This window comes from Pongo abelii, chromosome 11 (genome assembly GCF_028885655.2).
Source record: "Pongo abelii isolate AG06213 chromosome 11, NHGRI_mPonAbe1-v2.0_pri, whole genome shotgun sequence".
Lineage (NCBI taxonomy): Eukaryota > Metazoa > Chordata > Mammalia > Primates > Hominidae > Pongo > Pongo abelii.
This window is the reverse complement of record NC_071996.2, coordinates 37,938,579-37,960,336: the sequence shown is the minus strand read 5'-3', so window position 1 is coordinate 37,960,336 and position 21,758 is coordinate 37,938,579. Positions and strand designations below refer to the sequence as shown.

The 21,758-nt window shown below is 38.7% G+C and overlaps 1 protein-coding gene and 1 long non-coding RNA gene across 29 annotated transcripts in view; one reads left to right on the top strand and one right to left on the bottom strand.

Moving 5' to 3' along the window:
- The window catches only part of R3HDM1 (R3H domain containing 1), a 188,065-nt gene that overhangs the window by 35,537 nt on the left and 130,770 nt on the right, over positions 1-21,758 (bottom strand). For all 27 annotated transcript variants that reach the window (XM_054548547.1, XM_054548549.1, XM_063712428.1 and 24 more), the window contains 2 exons: positions 10,468-10,622; positions 5,675-5,826 (listed from right to left, as the gene is read on the bottom strand). In XM_054548547.1, coding sequence (XP_054404522.1) covers positions 5,675-5,826; positions 10,468-10,622 — 307 coding nt within the window. The remainder of the gene's footprint in view (positions 1-5,674; positions 5,827-10,467; positions 10,623-21,758) is intronic.
- LOC129057970 (uncharacterized) overlaps positions 1-21,758 on the top strand; it is a 104,175-nt gene that overhangs the window by 7,247 nt on the left and 75,170 nt on the right. The window contains exons 2-6 of one of the 2 annotated variants that reach the window (XR_008522748.1): positions 13,713-13,875; positions 15,965-16,081; positions 16,950-17,071; positions 20,109-20,139; positions 21,141-21,199. This is a non-coding gene — a long non-coding RNA (uncharacterized LOC129057970). Of the gene's footprint in view, positions 1-13,712; positions 13,876-15,964; positions 16,082-16,949; positions 17,072-20,108; positions 20,140-21,140; positions 21,200-21,758 lie in introns of those variants that run through there. The other variant, XR_008522747.1, reaches the window with a different exon arrangement.

Here is a 21,758-nt window from a genome sequence, read left to right as displayed (position 1 = left end):
ATTATGGCTGTGATTTGCATTCCTCTAACGATTAGTGATATCAAGCATCCTTTCACTGGCCTGTTTGCCATTTGTATGTCTTCTCTGGACAAATTTCTATTCAAGTCCTTAACCCTTTTTTTTTTTCTGAATTGTAGGATTTCCTTAATATTTTGGATATCAGATATACAGTTGGCAAATTTGCAGTTTCCATATACAAAGTTCTAGACATGTAATTCCTTCCACCAGTCCTGTAAGGTATTTCTGTCTTACAAATGAGAAAACAAAAGTACAAATAAATAACTTGTCCAAGGTCACACTGGCTTGAAGACAGGTTTTTATGATTCCAAAGCCCATTTTTCTAACCACATCATGCCACCTAATAACTAATGTTTAAAGGCATGAGTTTTAGTTATCTGAAAAATTAGCTTATTGGACCAGCATATTCCCTGGTATCAGATCAATGGGATTTCATGATGAAGAGTCTCAATGAATATAGCATGTATTTAGAGAAATTTCTCAGATAAATATCTGAGAAAACAGCAGAAGACTAACCAATCAGTCGTCAGTTACAAGTAGAGTGTGGTGAAATACACAAACAAATACGGGCTGGCACAAAAAAGTTCGGTATATCAGTTGTAATATTAAATGTGAATGGATTCTCCCATTACATGTCAGACATGATGTGCTCCTACAAGAAACCAAAACCAAGTTGTAGACATTTTATATTTAAAACTATTTATAAACTCAATTTGAGTGTGTGTATGTGTGCTATTTTGTTCATGTTGCCATACCATATCTGTGTTAGTATATGAATAAGCACAAGGAGAAAAGTGAGGAAGGAAGGACAGAAACCAGGAGAGAAACACGGGTTAACTAGCATGTGTGTGTGTGGGAAATGGTCCAGTGGTAGGGTAGGGAGAGAGAAGGAGGTTAGGACAATAAAAAACTGCCAGGATGACATAATCTTATTTATATAAAATTATGTTTGTCAAGAAATTAGAAAAACAAAACAGGATGTTTTATACTAGTATTTACTAATCTGATGTTCATGATACATTATTATGAAAAAAATGCAGGCTGGGAGCAGTTGCTCATGCTTGTAACCCTAGCACTTTGGGGGTAGAGGTGAGAGGACTGCTTGAGCCTCGGAGTTCAAGACCAGCTTGGGCAACCTAGTGAGACCCCATCTCTACCAAAAATATAAACAATTAGCTGAGTGTGGTGGTGCGTGTCTGTGGTCCCAGCTCCTTAGGAGGCTGAAGTAGAAGGATCGCTTGAGCCTGGTAGGAGAAGGTTGCAGTAAGCCATGATCATGCCACTGCCCTCCAGCCTGGGTAACAGAGTGAGACACCTCAAAAAAAAGAATAAAATGGAAAAAAAAAAATGCAAGAGAATGTGTATTTCACTAAAACTCACCACCCAGTTCCTATATATGAGTATTTATGAGTGTATTGTTTGTGTAGCCAGGAGGCCAATGTGACAGAACACACCCTCGCCTGTGAATGCTGGTTACCTGGGGATGGGGGGCAGAGTAGGGCATGATGATTACCTTTCCCTTTACACATCTCTGTATTGCTTCACTTATATTAACAGCATTATTTATTTTATAATTTTAAAAATTATTGATGAAAAATTTAAAAAGCATAGAGAGGTTACAGAAACAAAATAAAATTGAGTCCAACAGTTAATGATGTCTATGTACATACACACATGTGCAAGCTGGCCTTTAACATTTAAGAAATATGTTCGGCTGGGAGCAGTGGCTCACGCCTGTAATCCCAGCACTTTGGGAGGCCAAGGTGGGCGGATCACGAGGAGAGGAGATCGAGACCATCCTGGCTAACATGGTGAAACCCCATCTCTACTAAAAATACAAAAATTAGCCGGGCGTAGTGGCGGGCGCCTATAGTCCCAACTACTTGGGAGGCTGAGACAGGAGAATGGCGTGAACCTGGGAGGTGAAGCTTGCAGTGAGCTGAGTTCGCGCCACTGCACTCCAGCCTGGGTGACAGAGTGAGACTCCGTCTCAACAACAAAAACCAAAACCAAAACAAAACAAAACAAAAGAAATATGTTCATTCAGTATAGATTTACCAAGCTCTGACTCTATGCTAGGCCCTGTTCCAGGTGCTTGAGTATGTATGTACGTACGTATTTATTTATTTATGAGACAGAGTATCACTCTGTTGCCTGGCCACCACACCCAGCTGGTGCTTCAGTAATTAGATCAACCACTGCTTTTCGTGTAAATATACTGAAATATGTAGGATAAAATATAATTTATATAAGCCACTAAGTCTAGATTTCTGAATTGCCTCTATTCATTAGCCCTTAGATGGTAATTCAACTATTTGATTAATAAAAATTACCAATAGTTGACTTTTTAAGTGATGGTTCCAAGTAAACTTGAAATATTATGGTGATTTGTCTACTAAATATTGCCCAGAAGCAGAAATGACATTTTCTGTAAAGACTGCTGCTATGTTTTAAAAAAATTAATCAGTTAATTATGAATTTTTTTCACCCAAAGAGATCTTTAATGAATTCTGTTTTTTTTTTTTTTTGAGATAGGTTCTTACTCTGCTGCCCAGGCTGGAGTGCAGAGGCACAACCTCGGCTCACTACAACCTCAACCTCCCAGGTTCAAGTTATTCTCCTGCCTCAGCCTCCCGAGTAGCTGGGATTATAGGCACCCACCACTGTGCCCGGCTAATTTTTGTATTTTTAGTGGAGACAGGGTTTCAACATGTTGGCTAGGCTGGTCTCAAACTCCTGACCTCAAGTGATCCACCTGCCTTGGCCTCCCAAAGTGCTGGGATTACAGGCGTGAGCCACTGCAGCCAGCCAGAGATCTTTAATTCTGTACATGACTTGACTTCCTACCAAGTAACTAGTCCAAAATGTACCAAGATGAGTCTGACAGAATACACATTCCCTGCTTCACGTACAACTCATTCAGTTTCTCACATTGGTACTCTATACTTGGAACAGATCAATGCTAGTTTGTTACATGGTGACCAATCACTACTGTCAGCTTACACCTACCTTATTTCAAGTTTATCTGCCTCATTTGGGTCACAGCGCCAAGCTGCGGGTAATTCCAAAGACTTTTTTTATTTTATTTTTTTGAGGCAGAGTTTCCCTCTGTTGCCCAGGCTGAAGTGCTGTGGTGCAATCTGAGCTCACTGCAACCTCTCCCTCCCAGGTTCAAGCAATTATCCTGCCTCAGCCTCCCGAGTGGCTGGGATTACAGGTGCTCGCCCCCATGCCTGGCTAATTTTTGTATTTTTAGTAGAGTTGAGGTTTCACCATGTTGGCCAGGCTGGTCTTGAACTCCTGACCTCAAGTGATCCACCCGCCTCAGCTTCTCAAAGTGCTGGGATTACAGGCGTGAGGCACCATGCCCAACACCAAAAACTTTTAATCAAGATTCACATTGGAGGTTGTTGGAGAATCTCATCTATCTTTTAATTTCTGTGCTGCAGGCTATCCCTCAGGCCAAGGCTAGCTCTTAAAAATTTTTTATTTTCTTTGTGAAGCAGGCCCAGGGACTAAAACCAAGGATCTTTCCAAAGTGTAGTCATCAGCACCCACTTGACAGCTTTTGGATTCTGCTCTTATGCTTAAAATAAGGCTCACTATAGGGGCAGGAACATAATTATGCTCTCTCACCTGTATCCACACTCTTATGGCAAGCTCTCTCACAAGTCAAGCACACAAAATCTTTTTTGTTTCAAGGGACTGACAATATAACAAACGTGAAAAAGTGTGAAAGCCTAAGCCATCTTATGTAGGTTCTTATAGGCTTGATATCCTTCCCTCATGAAAGCCCCTCTTCCCAGTAGGCAGGCCTACAAAGGTAACTTAATACCCATCTCTCAGCCTCTGCCCCACATAGAAATGATGACTTTGGTAATATTCTCTGGTAAATAAAAAATTAAACTTTGGTTCAAAAAGTAGATAATTCATCAATTTTCTCACTCCTCATTTCACCCTACTTTAGCACAGATTTCTGCCTCTAACTGACAGTTTGGAAACTGAATTGGCATTCTAGATCCCAAACTTAGATTTATCAGGGTAAAAAACTCAGATTCGGAGTATTTTTTCCTTATTTATAAAATTTAAACTCATACAACAAATGGGAAATTTAACCAAGTACATATTTCTATTTTCATTGTGTAGCAGTTTTGCCTCAAAGGGGCTGGGATTAGCTAATCTTAAAACTCCCACTAGCAAGTCATGTGGCCAAGCAATATATAACTAAACTCCCACTGTTTTCCTTATAGATAATATTTCTGACGGTGGGTAACTATATAACAGGTATTTAAAGCTGTTTTTCAGGATCCAGGGGGCAGCTCATGTCCAGTCCAAGCTGGTTGAGATCACGAACCCTTCAACTAGGCCTGCACAGGTGCCCAGAGAGTGACCTTTTGGCGTCAGAGGGCCTAAAACTCCACCTTCAGATCATGCTAACACCATTTTCTGCACACACGTCCTATGAAGAACCATGTAGCTTGATTATGCTTGTGCAGAAACCCCAATTACCTCATCTTTCCAACCTGCCAATCACCTTTCCCACCCATCAATCACATTTTCTCATACTTTAGACCACCCTACTTTCTATTCCATAAGTACCCACAAGCCCTATTTTCAGAGGCAGATTTGAGATTTGTTCTCCCACCTCCTTTCACAAGCAGCCTTGTGAATAAAATATTTTCTCTTTTGCAAAACCCATTGTCAAAGTGATTGGCTTGCTATACGCAGGCAGAATGGACTTGGTTGGTAACACAGAGATGCCAATGAGAATAAATGAATGGTTTGGTAATACATTATGAACAATGAACTAAAGGGACCCAATTCAATGAAAGATTAGTATTTTCAACACATGGCTTGTCAGGGACATTTCTGCTGATGGAATACTTCATGACTTGCTTTAATGTAGAACTACTATCATTTACTTCTCTTTCATGCCTTCCCTCCCTTACTGATGAAAAATGAGCTTCCCAAAGCCTGAAATATTCCAGCAAGATATTTCACTGCTAAAGTTATACATAGGAAATACAATTTTTCCAGACCCCTATAAAAACCTTAAATATTACACTCCAACTGTTACTCCATTTGTGTGAGTAACAGAAGACTGGCCTAATTTTTAGGCACAAGAGAGATTTGACTTGCCTTTAGTTTTTATATGGACTGCTTTCCTTGTACTGATTTTACTGAAAGAAATATACATATATATTTTTTTGGAGACAGAAGTTCACTCTTGTTGCCCAGGCTGGAGTGCAACGGTGCAATCTTGGCTCACTACAACCTCTGCCTCCCGGGTTCAAAAGATTCTCCTGCCTCAGCCTCCCGAAAAGTTGCGATTACAGGAGTACGCCACCTTGCCCAGCTAACTTCTGTATTATTAGTAGAGACAGGGTTTCGCCACGTTGGCCAGGCTGGTTTCGAATGCCTGACCTCAGGTGATCCACCAGCCTTGGCCTCCCAAAGTGCTGGGATTACAGGCGTGAGCCACCGTACCTAGCCGAAAGAAATATTTTAAAAAGTATACTGTATTATAGTTTTTTTTGTATTCTACATTACAGAATGTTCTCAAGTAATGCCCCTTAGTCAACTTTAAAACTAGCAACAGACCATAATCCTGGTAAACATGAGAAGCTGGAAGATTAGGTTACTCAGTCATACTCACCTTAAATTATTTTGTTGACCAGGTGGAATGACACTATAGTAAACAGGCATTCCGGTTGTGGGCATAGATCCTTGATTAGACTGATTAGGGAACATAACAGGCTGTTGATAAGTCTGATGGGGAATTCCTTGAGAACCTTGAGGCAGTGAAACCTAAAATTTGAAAGACAATTTCAAGAGAAAAAGGTTTTTTTCAAAGCCTTGCAAATGTTTATGTTTTCAACCTCCATAAACTTTATTTTTTTCGAGACGAAGTCTTGCTCTGTTGCCCAGGCTGGAGGATAGTGGTGCAATCTTGGCTCACTGCAACCTCTGCCTCCTGGGTTGAAGCAATTCTCCTGCCTCAGCCTCCTGAGTAGCTGGGACTACAGCCATGCGCTACTATGCCTGGCTAATTTTTGTATTTTTAGTAGAGATGGGGTTTCGCCATGTTGGTCAGGCTGATCTCAAACTCCTGACCTCAAGTGATCTGCCCACCTTGGCTTCCCAAAGTGCTGGGATTACAGGTGTGAGCCACCATACCCAGCAGCCTCCATAAACTTTTAAAGCATGAACAGTCAGAAATAAGCTAACACTGCCAACAGGCTTTCCTGTTAGCCACAGCACTACCACTTTATTTCTATGTCAGCTATTGCTTCTGGCTAGCATTTGTAAATGTATGTACTGTAGGCTGGATGCATTAAATTATGAAAAGGTTAAATTATGAAAAAGAAACTTTCCACATAAGGATGGCCATTTGATATAGAAAGAGTAACACAGTTTACCTCAGGTAGAACTAAGTAAAAATCAGGCAGGATGGCAGTGAGATGCAATGGGTCATAAAAAGTGAGAGCTTTGGAGCTTAAAGTACCTACATGTGATATCAGCTGTCTATCTAAGTGATATTGGGCAAGTGACTGTTCTGAGGCTCCTCAGCTTCTTATCAGAAGAAATGGAAACACCACCTCCATTACAAAGGAGGTATTATTTCCATTATGAGATAGCACAACTAAAGGATCTAGTTATAGAAGGCATTCAGTAAACAGTGTATCTTTCAGTTCTGTTTTCTATATCATCTAAATGAAATCGCACGAACACAATTCTGTATTGCCATTCTCTAGTTTCTACAGTTTCTAAGATAGAAACAACACAGACATAAAGGGTTCTTAATTTACAAATGTACCTCAATATTAGAGTTGGATTACAGTGATTTTGTTAAATAAAGCCAATATATATTCAATGGCCTGAAGGATCTTTATTTGAAAAAAAAAAAAAGAAAGAAAGCCGGGCTGGGTGCAGTGGCTCACACCTATAATCCCAGCACTTTGGGAGGCCGAGGTGGGAAGATTGCCTGAGCTCGGGAGTTCGAGACCAGCCCCCGTCTCTGCTAAAATACAAAAATTAGCCGGGAGTAGTGGCGCGTGCCTGTAGTCCCAGTTACTCAGGAGGCTGAGGCACAAGAATTGCTTGAACCAGAAGGTGGAGGTTGCAGCGAGTTGAGAATGAGTCACTGCACTCTAGCCTGGGCAACAGAGTGAGACTCTGTCTCCAAAAAAAAAAAAAAAAACAAAAAACCACACAGAAAACCCAGTATAACCACTATAACCACTGATGATAATGATGTTAGTAATAGTAATGATAGGGAGGGTTAACATTATTGGGTACTTATTGCCATGTTTTAAGTTCTGTTCTAAGTGCTTTATGTGTATTATCTCATTAAGGCTTCTGAACAACCTAAGAAGGTATTTTTCAGTAGAGATGGGGTTTCACCATGTTGGCCAGGCTGGTCTCAAACTTCTGACCTCAGGTGATCCGCCTGCCTCGGCCTCCTACAGTGCTGGGGTTACAGGCATGAGCCACTGTGCCAGGCTTGAAGGTACTTTTTATCATCTATTTTATAGATGGGTAAATAGAAGGCATGAGTTTGAATTCTGACTTTCCCATTTAGTAGCTCTAAGACCTTAGATTAGTAAGTAGGAAACTCAGAATTCAAACCCTGTGGCTCCAGAAACTCAGTTCTAGAATCACTTCACTGTTCTCTACACCTGGCTCTATGATTTAAAAGGTAATGACTGGCTGGGTGCAGAGGCTCATGCCTGCAATCCCAGCACTTTGGGAGGCCAAGGAGGGTAGATCACTTGAGGTCAGGAGTTCCAGACCAGCCTGGCCAACATGGTTAAACACCATCTCTACTAAAAATACAAAAATTAGCCAGGCATGGTGGCACGCGCCTGTAATCCCAGCTACTTGGGAGGCTGAAGCATGAGAATCGCTTGAGCCTGGGAGGCAGAGGTTGTAGTGAGCCAAGATTGCGCCACTGCACTCTGGCTTGGGTGACAGAGCAAGACTCTGTCTCAAAAACAAAGAGAAGGAGGGAGGGAGGGGGAGAGAGAGCGAGTGAGAGAGAGCAAGCGACCGACCACTACTAGAGAGTGTACAGGCATAGAATACACTGGAGGGAAAGTCAGAATTCAAACCCATGCCCTCTGGCTCAGGAGGTATAGGACAGATGACTTTTCTGGCTTATTTTTTAGATGACAGTTTATCACTGCCTAGCTTGTTTATCAAATGTAGTAGGAGCCATACTTTAAAGCAGATGACTATTATTGATTGCTGGCCAGAGCAATACTTCCTACAATCATTCAGGCAATCTGAGAATTACATTAAATACAATGAGAAAATAATGTTAAAATGTAAAAATGTATGGTGTAAAAATTATGACCACTACCTTAGCTCTGGAATATTTTCAATATCCAGCTAATTAAAAAAAAACTATACTAATTAGGCTGTAATTTGTTTAAAAATGACATTTCTCTTACTAGATGTAAGCCCCCGAAGATTAAGGGCAGATCTTATATGTTGAACTCTGTATTGGATTAGATAGTATAACCACAGTCTTTGAGAAAGGAAGGCTTCAGGCTTGGTGCCAATCCTGTTTAATGCTTAACTATGGGGAAACAGATGAAGGGCAGGCTCATGTGCCTAGGCTCAAGGATGGAGGATAAGGGGTCAGAAGCATGGGGGATGTGAGAGAAAATGAAGATGGAAAACCCAGTTTTTATGAAGTATCTTTTCTTTCTTTTGTAGATGTGTTCTATGGTCAAGGGTTCTCAAAACTGGACATACACTTGGTACTCGACAACATTTGACAATCTCACATTTCACACTTTAATTTCAATTTTCTGAAATTATATGGAATATGTTTGCACCTTTGCTTATATTCTTCTTCATTCTCAGAATGTCATCTTAACCAATTTACGCCCATCATTTTCTTTGAAGAGCTAAAGGTTTCTAACTTCTCAGAAGGCTTCAAATCAAGTCCTTAACCTGTTCATTGCTGTATTTCATGATCCTCTCAGTTACTCATCTGTACACTATCACCAATTTGTTTACATGTGTTCATATAAAATACACAAAATACGTGTATTTTATCTTCCCAACTAGGCTATTCCCTGTCTTCCCAACTAGGCTATTCTCTCCTTGTTGAGATGAATGAAAGTGGTCTTTGGAGTTCTCTCCTTTTTTGTGACAGAGTCTCTCTTTGTCACCTAGCCCGGAATGCAGTGGCGTAATCTCAGCTCACTGCAACCTTTGCCTCCCGGGTTCAAGTGATTCTCCTGCCTCAGCCTTCTGAGTAGCTGACATTACAGGTGCCTGCCACCATGCCTGGCTAATTTTTGTATTTTTCATAGAAATGGGGTTTCACTATGTTGGCCAGGATGGTCTTGAACTCTTGACCTCAAGTGATTCACCCGCCTTGGCCTCTCAAAGTGCTAGGATTACAGGCATGAGCCACTGCACCTGGCCCTGGCCTGGAGTTCTTAAAATCAGACTCAGCTATGAAAAAAATGAGGCTAATAAAATAAACCCTCTTGCAAATTACTCCATAAAGATAAAGGTAAAACAAATTTTTGAAAAATGTGTCATATTATATTGAAGACACGTGCTTATTCATGAAATAATAGGTATTTCTGCTTTAGAACTATAAATTAAAATCTGTAACATTTTGTTTTTATTTTTGAGATGGCGTCTGCCTGTTGCCCAGGCTGGAGTGCAGTGGTGACCCACTGCAACTTCCACTTCCCGGGTTTAAGCAATTCTCCTGCCTCAGCCTCCCGAGTAGCTGGAATTATAGGCCCCGCCACCTTGCCTAGCTATTTTTTGTGTTTTTAGTAGAAACAGGGTTTCACCATGTTGGCCAGGCTGACCTTGAACTCTTGATCTCAAGTAATCTGCCTGCCTAGGCCTCTCAAAATGCTGGGATTACAGGTGTGAGCCACTGTGCCTGGCCTAAAATCTACAACATTTTAAAATATGAGACATATCATCGCTTTTTGGGATGTAGAGGAAGGAAAAAAATCAGTCACAGCACAGAAAACTGCACATACTTCCCTATTCTATAACTACAGATTCATGGTCTATACTGTATCTCACTATTTCAAATATCTACCACTAACCTCTATTTTCCCTCCTATTCCTCTCTCCCAGCAATGAGGACTTTCTAAAGAGCTGAGGAATAGAATAAGACATTTGCTCATCTACCTATATTGCTGGAAACATAAGACAATGCCAGACAATATTTACTTGCCGATATCAATGTGTTTCAGATCCTAAACATTAATAAATGAATAATGCAATAAAGTGACGATAAAACCAAGCTTCTATGACTAATAAAACTCTTAAGACTATAAAAAGTTGTATATTACAGAAGCGTTTTTCCTGTATTAAAAGGAGACCATAGAAGATGTATTGTAGTTGTGCACTTAATTTATTCGAAATCATCTCTACCCAAAGTACATAAAAGAGACAATATACCTGATATGTTGGCACTGAAGTATAGGGGATGACCACTCCTTGAATCTGATTTCCAATGCTGTTGGGTTGGCCACTGACTAGGCTCTGACTCTGGGGTTGCTGAACTCCAACTATTCCTTGGTAGTTTTGCTGCTGGTTGGGTATAACTTGATAACCTGTAATGGTACAATGAGTTAAATCCTGCGCTGAATTCATTTCATATAGTAAGATTTAAAAAAAAATTTAAGCAAGTACTTTTATGCTCTAAAATGACAAAATTTTGATTAAATGGTAAGCCCCTAAAACCATCTATTATGAAATAACATTTTAGCCCAAGTTACCTACATTCCCTCACTAAAATATAATGAAATAAAATCTGCCTACAAAGATTTCTTCTACAATTGCAAAGATTATAGGGTCACACACTTAGATAACATAGGACAATTACTATTCAGGGCATATTACAATCGATTATGACAACTAGTTTCTCAGGACCAGGAGTTGCTACATAACATGAGCCCAGAGTAAATGGAAAATATGTAGGGCCCTTTGTTAAAAAAAAAAAAAAAAAAACTATTAAGAATTTCAAGTTGGTAACAACAGAATATTAACACAAGCATGTGGCTCTATGCATCTGCAGAGGTTCCATTCCCATGAAACTGTCCCTGCTGGGATTAAAAAAAAAAAAAGGCAGGGGAGAGAGCCACTTATGAATGTGTCAAAGACACAGGCAAATGGAGTTATACAGTAATTTTTTAGATTATTTCTTCATTGTATGATTAAGGTCACTTGACAGATCATTAAACAAATCAAGTAAACTGCTCAAGGTCACAAAGCAAACACCTAAACTGACTGTTGGTAATTTAAGTGGTAAGTTAAGTGCACAAATTTACTTTTATCAAGTAAACTTATTTACTTAACAAGAATCTACAATGATAAGCGCTAAGTAGTGAATACGAATCGTATTTTGTCTCCTGATCCTAAGAGGATTCTTTTAAGTATACTAATTAGCTAAAGACTCATGTAAATTACTAGATGCTACCCACAAAGTTTTTTTATTTTTTAAAGAACTGGATAAAAATAATCATCTAGCTTCAGAGTACTGAAAAGTTTTTTTTGAGTTGGAGTCTCTCTCTGTCGCCCAGGCTGGAGTGCAGTGGCACAATCTCAGCTCACTGCAAGCTCCGCCTCCCGGGTTCACGCCATTCTCCTGCCTCTGCCTCCCCAGTAGCTGGGACTACAGGTGCCCGCCACTGCGCCCGGCTAATTTTTTGTACTTTTAGTAGAGACGGGGTTTCACCACGTTAGCCAGGATGATCTTGATCTCCTGACCTCGTGATCCGCCCACCTCGGCCTCCCAAAGTGCTGGGATTACAGGCGTGAGCCACTGCGCCCAGCCGAAAAGTTTTTACAAAGATGAACTGAACTAGAACACCACCTATACAGACTTTAACAGCTAAAGGGCAATGAAATTGTTTCCCTGATAACACCATAAATACATTTTGTTATCAGTTTTCATTTATATCCTCACTAATTCCTAAAGCAACAAAAATGGCAATTTCAAGTATTGATTATAGACAGCAGCATCACTGTAGTTGTCTGGTAGCCTTAATAATTCTGCTCAAGGACCAAATAATTGAATAAAATCTAGCATCTATGTTCTCTAAAAATATAACTACAAAGTATATCCAGTAACAAAGCAACACATTAAAATTAAGAAACTAAAAATCTTGGCCAGGTGTGGTGGTTTACACCTATAATCCCAGCACTTTGGGAGATGGATGGATTGGGTGGATGGAGGTGGGTAAGCTCAGGAGTTTGAGACCAGCCTGGGCAACATGGCCAAATCTTGTTTCCACAAAAAAATACAAGATAGCGCCACTGCACTCCAGGCTAAGCGACAGCGCAAGACCCTGTCTCAAAAAACAAACAAACAAAACCAACCAACCAACCAAACAAAAAACCAAAAACACAGAAAAAAACCAAAACCAAAGTAAAAATTCAGTTATAGTGAATCCCTTAACAGTGAAGGGTTTTTGTAAAATGATGTTATTTCTATGGCAAAACTACTTTATGGCCATGTTTCCAATGACTTCCTTCTCACCAATCTAACTTTGTAAAAATAAAATACTGTGTGTTCTAGTTCTTATCTGTAATAAAGTGATTGATAATATGCTGTTTGCTAAACCTTTATTCCTTGTGAATTTCCTATACTACTTAAACTTACAGGCAGGTAAAGGCTGAGAACAGAATAAACTTCTTCCTTTTTAATCTAACAATTAACATTTAACACTATTTTCAGTTCATCAAATGATAAGTATTTCAAATTTATACCCCAAATTCCAAACACCATTAAAACATACAATGACAAATTTCCACCCTTAGAAAAATAACACAGGAATGGAAATGAAATGTGAACATGAGACCTTTTTTTTTGTGTTGGAAATGCCACCTCAACACATACACATGTCTATTGCAGCATCAGAATTTGGGTTCTGTATAGACTGGAATAATAACTTCTTATGACAGACTTGGCAGAATTTTAGTTTACTAAAATGAAAACAAACTGTATATATCTGGCAGAAATCACTGTATATAATCTGACTTAAAATAATTTGACTTAAAACAGTCATACCCCCCTAAGAAACTAAAAATGTTATGCATATTACTTTTGTAGTCTATTCAAGAAATATTCAAGGTTATAGGTTGCCTTGAAAGAAAGCTTTAAAAAGCAAAAACAAGGCCAATTTATGTGCAAATGTGCTTCTGATTTTTTTTTTTTTTAAAGACAGAGTCTCATTCTGTTGCCCAGGCTGGAGTGCAGTGGCACAATCTGGGCTCACTGTAGCCTCCGCCTCCCGGGTTCAAGTGATTCTCCCGCCTCAGCCTCCCAGGTAGCTGGGATTACAGGCACATGCCATAACGCCCGGCTAATTTTTCTATTTTTACTGGAGACGGTTTCACCACATTGGCCAGGCTGGTCTCCAACTGCTGACCTCAAGTGATCCGCCCACCTTGGCATCGCCAAGTGTTGGGGTTATAGGCGTGAGCCACTGTACCGGGCCTGATTTTTTTTACTTATCTAAATTTAACAATTTTACGAGACTCGTCTTGGAGGTCTCCTGCTTAAAATTCTCTATTATGATAAAAGGTCTGAGACAAAAGGCTTTCAATAAATACCTATAAGAAACCATGTTGTAGTGATTTAATATGGGGTCAGTAGGACTCTAGGTCATTGAATTTGTTTTTTTGTTTTGTTTTATTAGAGACAGGGTCTCACTCTGTTGTCAAGGCTGGAGCGCAGTGGCATGTTCACAGCTCACTGTACCCTCGAGCTCCTTGTCTCAACAAATCCTCCCCACCTCAGCCTCTTGAGAAGCTAGGACTACGGGTGTGCACCACCACGCCTCGTTACATCATGAAAGCTGCGTGAGTAAATTTCCAATGGCATCTTATTCTTTTTTTTGTTTTGTTTTTAGATGCAGTCTCTATCGCTCAGGCTGGAGTACAGGGGTGCAATCTTGGCTCACTGAAAACACCACCTACTGGGTTCAAGCGATTCTCTTGCCTCAGCCTCCCCAGTAGCTGAGGCTACAGGCACACACCGCCATGTCCGGCTAATTTTTGTATTTTTAGTAGAGATGGGGGTTTCACCATGTTGGCCAGGCTGGTCCTGAACTCCTGACTTCAGGTGATCCGCCCACCTCAGCTTCTCAAAGTGCTGGGATTACAGGCGAGAGCCACCAAGGCTGGCTTGGTGTCTTATTCTTTAAAGCAGCCTAATCTCCATTAATATCCATGCCCACTAATTGCCACACACACACACAAGCACACACACACACTCTCTTACAAACACCACGTACATTTTGAAAATTTGACATGAAATATAAAACAGTTGATCTCAGCATCTAGTTATTTGTTACAAACGATAGTAAAAAGGACACCATCTGAGTTAGATAAAGATAGATATGACATGGTCCCTATCTTTGAAATTAGGCATTTTTAGCCACCACACCGTATGAGGATAGCAGTATAAATAGAGTCTTATGAAAATAAGAGGAAGAAATTAGTCCTGACTGATATTTATAGAGGTAGTGACATTTGGGCTTGCACTTAAAGGAAAAGCTCATTTCAGCAAAAATAAAAGGTTTGGAAAAAGTAAGACAGTTAATATGTTTTAATGGGGAATAGTCATGAATGAATGAATATGGTATGTGAAGTGATAAGCGGAAGATGAAGGTACAACAGAATACTGGTGAAGAAGCAAAGGTTTTACACATAGAAGAGTGATAAGAACTACCAGGAAGTTCTAGATTTTAAAGACTGTGAAAGGAGAAAAAACACTAACATCTCAGGATTTCATTCAGAAGTAGCATAAATAAGCTAGGATTGAGTTTTTGAACACAGTTGAGCTGTTAAAAATAATGATGCCAAGCACTTAAAAAATGCCTTCGTTAAGAATCTATCTTATTAATCCCTTCACGATTTTGTCCATTTTCTTATGCCACATCTCATAAAACTCTACAGGTAACATAAATGTTTTCTGGTTAGTTCTTCTCTCACGGTTTGTGTATGCCTCTTTTTTTTTTTTTTTGAGACACAGTCTCACTCTGTCGGCCAGGTTGGAGTGCAGTGGCACCATCTTGGCTCACCGCAACTTCCACCTCCCGGGTTTAAGTGATTCTCATACCTCAGCCTGCCGAGTAACTGGAATTACAGGCGTGTGCCACCATGCCTGGCTAATTTTTGTATTTTTAGTAGAGACAGGGTTTCGCCATGTTGGCCAGGCTGGTCTCAAACTCCTGACTTCAGGTGATCTGCCCGCCTCAGCCTCCTAAAGTGCTGGGATTATAGGCATGAACCACGGCGCCCGGCCTGAATTTAAATTTTAAGGTAACATTGGGCCAGCACAGTGGTTCACACCTGTAATCCCAGCACTTTGGGAGGCTGAGGTGGGTAGATCACCTGACGTCAGGAGTTCAAGACCAGCCTGACCAACATAGTGAAACCCCATCTTCACTACAAATACAAAATTAGCCAGGCATGGTGGTGCATACCTGTAATCTCAGCTACTTGGGAGGCTGAGGCAGGAGAATCACTTGAACCTAGGAGGCAGAGGTTGCAGTGAGCTGAGATCGCACCATTGCACTCCAGCCTGGGCGACAAGAGCAAACTCCATCTTAAAAAAATAAAAATTAAAATTAAAAAAATAAATTTTAACGTAACAATGGTTTATAAGATTAAACATATTTAATCACCTTTTCATTAAAATGACACTCCCACGAATACAAATCACATCAGACTGGAATTTCTGGATCACTCATTAAGTCTCTCCTAGAAAAACTGTACAGCAGCTAAATCACAGATTCCATATAATTAGCCTCCAAGTGCTTAGGAAGAACTCAAAGAAAGAATACAAATGTTTAACTTTATATCTAGTATGTAAAGTTTGTAATGAAGGTGTTATTTGAATATTTTTACTTTTAATTTATTTACTTACTATTATTTTTTGAGACAGAGTCTTACTCTATCGCCCAGGACAGAATGCAGTGGCGCAATCTCACCTCACTGCAACCTCCACCCCCTGGGTCAAACGACTCTCTTGTCTTAGCCTCCTGAGTAGCTGGAATTACAGGTGTGTGCTACCTCACCTAGCTAATTTTTGTATTTTTAGTAGAGACAGGGTTTTGCCATGTTGCCCAGGCTGGTCTTGAACTCTGGAGCTCAAAGTGATCTGCCCCTGTTGGCCTCCCAAAGTGCTGGGATTATAGGGGTGTGCCACGGCACGTGGCCTGAATATTTTTAAAAACGTAGACTTAATATCTTTTATAAAAATATTTTTATGCTCTATAAGGTAGAGCATAAAAAAGATTTTTATAGTAGAAAATTTGGAAAAAAATACAAACATAGAAAAAGTCTACATGGGAAAATAATCACTTACAGATACTCTCCATTTACATTCTTATATGTGGCTAGCCTAATTTTCCATGCAGAGGGCAACATATATATTCATTTTCATTATTTATAGAAATGGGGCTATATGACACAGACTATTTCAAAATCTTTTTTCATATAATGCTTCCACATCTTATCAATAGAAATTTTACAATGTATGGGAAGAAAGTATTTAAGTAATTTTCTTCAAAACATATTTAGACCTCAAGTTTAACATCAAACAACTCAACTGATCTTTACTGTACTTTCAGGATGAAGGCATGTGTTGAGTAGCTAAAAGGACAAAAAATATAAACATTTTAGAGCTAACTCTGTCAGCTTCCTGTGTCTGCTCTGGAATTTGGCCCCAAATTCCTGTCTTTTCACTTAAAATATAATTTAAAATTATATTTTCATTTTAAATTTAAATTTTCACTTAAAATATAATTATCTTAAAAATTATATTTTCATTTTAAATTTAAATTTTCATTTAAAATATAATTATCTTTGCTTCAATGATACCACAAGCTAATCTTTTTTGTTGGTTTGTTTTTTTTTTTTTTTTTGAGACTGAGTCTTGCTCTGTCTGCTCTGTCGCCCAGGCTGGAGTGCAGTGGTGCAATCTCGGCTTATGGCCACCTCAACCCCCTGGGTTCAAGTGCTTCTCTCGCCCAAGGAGCTGGGATTACAGGTGCGTGCCAGCATACCCAGCTAATATTTGTATATTTAATAGAGATGGGGTTTCACCATGTTGGCCAGGCTGGTCTTGAACTCCTGACACCAGGTGATTGGACTGCCTCAGTCTCCCGAAGTGCTGGGATTACAGGGGTGAGCCACTGTGCCCAGTCACACAAGCTAATCTTAATACCTAAGCCTCAAATGATATTTATTAAGTTTCAGGCACTGTTCTGAGTACTTTACATATGTTAACTCATTTAGTGTTCACAATTTTATGAAATAGATACAATTATTATCCCTATTTTTCAGATGAGGAAACAAAAGGCACAGAGAGGTTCATACCTTCTCTATGGTCAACAGCTATCAAGTGTGTAGCTGGGAGCTGCACACAGCTGTCTGATTCTAAAATTTACTTTTTTGAGGAACATATGTTGAAGAAGAAAAAGTATTATAGTAATATTGTTCAAATAAGCAGAACCTGGCCTTGTTTCATTTTCTGATAATTTTGGTTAATGAAGACTTTACTGTAGCTTAACATACCTAAGTTTCAAGATAAACTTAATTACAGGAAAACAGATAATTACTGGAAATAATGTCAATCAACAAGGAAACTTTTCGTTCATTTGAACTAAAGATTTATTGGTGAGTATAAGCATTGTTATTTAAAATAGAAATCAGAGTGAAAATTTTTGAGTAGTTAGTTCAGATGGTAGCCACATGAACTTGGGGGCTTTAAAAAAGAGCAGGTGTAAATAAGCATATGATTAGCCCACATTGTCCTCTCTGTGGGAGGAACAGTCCTTCCCTTGGTTTGTCCACTACCCCCAAGATTCGTGGTTTACTACTTATGTATTTCAAAGTTACACTTCCTTGCCTTACTATAATTAGATTATATGCATAAATTGTATTAAACAATTAGGAAGGGCCACTGCACTCCAGTCTAGGCAAAACAGTGAGACTCCATCTCTAAAAATATTAAAACATAACAAAAGACAATTGGGAAGGAGAAGAAATGGCTCTAATGGTGACACTATTTCAGGTTCCACATCCCACAGTTCTGTCTCTCAGCCTGAGTATTTCCATGTGAATCTCCAATGTTCCCTTTGGGCTTTAGTTTTGCTATTTCGCCTCAGAGGCTGCTTTTGCTCAAAATGTCTGCTGCCACATTCCAGATGAGTCTATACAAGATTAGTCTGGCAGAGTTTTCATAGATACTGGCTGTCTTCTCCACAAAGTCAGGCTGCTTTGCCAAGAAGTCAGACTTTACTCAGTAGGGCTGTGACAGCTTTAACCCGGACACATTTTGTGCAAAGAGAGCTGCTATGTTTTATGGGTGAAGTCTTGAAGTTCTGTGAAGCAATGACTTTTTTCCATCCACTGAGTAGCATTTCATTCATTTTTACATCCAAGGCAGGAAAACTCAACCAGGTTTAAACTACACTGGGTAGAAAGCCATCAGGGTCTGAGGAACCGTTCTAAACTAACATAACTAAAATTGTCATTTAACATTTGATGCTCAGTATGATCAGTACCCCAGGAGGGAAATTCGACTGGCATTAGGACAGGAATATGAATGTTTTTTCCAGAAATCATGATGAAATGTTTTATCACTCATTCTAATAATTATACAACACAGTAACTGGCTAAAAAGTATATAATTTTGAATTATATTCTCTAAAGAGCAGAACATTAAAGATTACTAAAAGATTATTGGTCTTTTTCTAATGCAGTCCTTAGCAGAAAAGTACTCAACAGGCATTAACAGGCTAGCATTTGTTCCAATGAAAAAGAAAATAAAACTGGGATCTATATTGGTTAAAATTACTATAATCACAAGCAAAACTAGAAATACTCAGCTGGAAAGCACTAAAAACAAAAAAACCCACATAATTCTCCTAATCCAATCAAAGATAAGAATCTTACTCTTGCCTATATAAGACAAAATCATTAATAAAATAATTGTTAACATAAAGGATCATTTAATTACAGGTATGCCTCACATTATGTACATTTGCTTAATAAAATTTACATCTTGAACTGTTCAAGTTGCTCATGAATTCCTCTGAACTTTTGTTTAAACAAAGAAATTTCAGACTGCTGGGCATGAACCGTTACAGAGTGACACCTAGAGAAGTGGCATTGTAGGTTTGGTTCCTTGTCTAATTATTCACACAAAAGCAAGAGTGGGTACAGAGTTCTGATAGTGTCAAAAGTATAGTTTGAACACTGCCAAGTTTGAGAAAGAAAAATCCAATGATCTGGAAAAGAGGGAGAAGGCTGAGGATTAGGAAGGAGAAGTAGATTCCTAGAGAATGAAAAGTATCAACAGGTTTCAAAAATGCTACAAGAAGAGTATTTCTAGTATCCTGACTCCAACTTGGCTACCACATAAATTATTCTTTCTTCATTAAAAAGTATATTTTAGTATATTAGAATTAAAAAAAATTCTTCCTGTGATACTTCTGAATTTAACCTGGAAAGTAGAGGAAAACAGTATATCTTTTATAGGAATTTACGTCAATATTGTGGGAAAGCCTCTATTTTGTAAAGTAAGAAATGCCAATAGTAAGTGATACCAAACAACAAAATAAATATCCAGATCTCAACATAGATTTTTTTTTTTTAAAAAAACACTACCATTCTGCTTTGTTAAAGGACTGCACTGCTGCAATATTATCCCATTTCTTTCAGCACTTTCAGAGGAAAGCACAATCAATTCTGCAAGCTGAGAGAACTAGGACAATATAAATTGATGGTTCAGGAACTTCCCTGGAGGGCTCCAAAGAATATTCTATTTTTAACTCTCTTTCACTTTAACCGAGAAGAGAGCAGGAAGGAAATGCAGTGTTCAGCAGAAAAGTATTGAACAGGCATTAACAGGCTAATTTTATTTTATATAGGTGATCTGAACTAGCATTTGTTCTAAAGGAAAGCATTCTTAATAACACAGAAATAATCAGAAAAATTACAAAAAGTATTAAAGAAATGCTTAGAATACCAATGAATCTAAGGTTATTTCACTTAATAGTACCTATTAATTTTTTTTCCAGACTGTGCTTGTACAATAGAAGCACTGTGAAGGTAGGTTTTTTTTTTTTTTTTTTAAAAAAAAGATGAGCCATTTTACTAAACTCAAATTTATTTGTAACTAGGCATCTACAAGACCAAATTGTTAAAATCTCAAGCTTATAATCTTGGGCTTCTGTCTGTGGCACTATTTTAGTAGGCAGGCAAGTTCAACTAAAGCCAGCCCCATGGGTGTATTTGGAAGGAGATGCAATTGCCATCACACTTGATTATCCCTTCTCATCTATCATCCCCTCTTCTCTCACTCCTGTGCCTGAAATAAACATATACATATACAAAAACCAATTCTAACAAAAACAGCCACACAGAGTTTATTGCTCACAGCTATTTAAAGAACTATTCCATGGAAGAGTCTATACAACTCAAGGAAATCTGTGGGTACTTACCAGATATATTTGGCTCCAGATTTCAGTGGCGGCAGGTTAATGGAGAAGGGAAAAGGGAAATAGGTGGATTTGTAGGTGTTATACAATGTCTGAATCTATGCTGAATCACACAATACATACTAAGAAATGCTCACAGAATCAATGAAAAAACAAGAATAGCCAGAGCCACTACCTAGTAATTTACAAATACAAAATTCCTACTACTTGGATTGAAAGTTGTCAATAAAGAAATTGACTTTGTGCCTAGAGTCCCTATTTGACATAGCTGACTCCCCTATCAATAAGCCCCCTCACCTGCTCACTCAGTAGCGCTGACCTTTCCTTTCTCGGCTTTTACACCCTAGTTACTCTTAAATTTGTGCCTTCAAATTCTGTCAACAATATGCACACATTGAAGACTGTTTATCCTAACAAGTTTCTTCCATAGTGTCGTTCATCAGGATCCTACCATAGTCTGCTGGTAACAAAGCTTAATCAATTTGGAACCGTATGATTCTGGGTTATCTGGAAAGCTAAGACTATAGATATAATGCATTGATAATCTTTGAAGTTATCAAATGGTTGCAAAACTAAAAGTATAGTTTCACAGAATCATTTTGCTTTCCACAGGTATGCAACAACATCATCGTTTGGAAAAAAAAATTAAATTATATCGTTGGTAAGAACCGAGACCAAGTAGCTTCAAATGCATTTAGGTGTATTAGGTCCGTTTGATGTCATGCTTTCATATATAACAATATCCCTAAAAAGTTGTGTAGCAATAGGGAGAGACATATTTGACTTCTGCTAATGAGTTTGGTATGCTTAAAACATTAAGCTTTTTAGATAAGCTCAAAACCAAACTGAATTTGTCATCCAAATCTACTTTGGAAAAGAAAGAAGCGATAGCTTTCACAAATTTTTAATAGGTAAATTATATTAGGCCAAAGATGTCACTTAAATTCTAATCCTTATTTCTGAGTATGATGCATAATTTAAAGGTATTACAATTAATGAAAAATATAAACAAATGTTAACACCTTCATACAGCATTAAAAAAAAGCAAAAAAGCAGTGGAAACCTGAGTAAAAAGAAGCCAGGAAGCAGCTGAAAAAGAGACCGGTTCACTGTGAGAAATGTAAACCTCTCAGACAGTGCTACGGCCCCGAATCCAACAGCTCAGGAACAAGGCCAATTATTGCAAAATATTAAATGTATATGGTGAAGCTACAAACTTTTCAAGAGTCA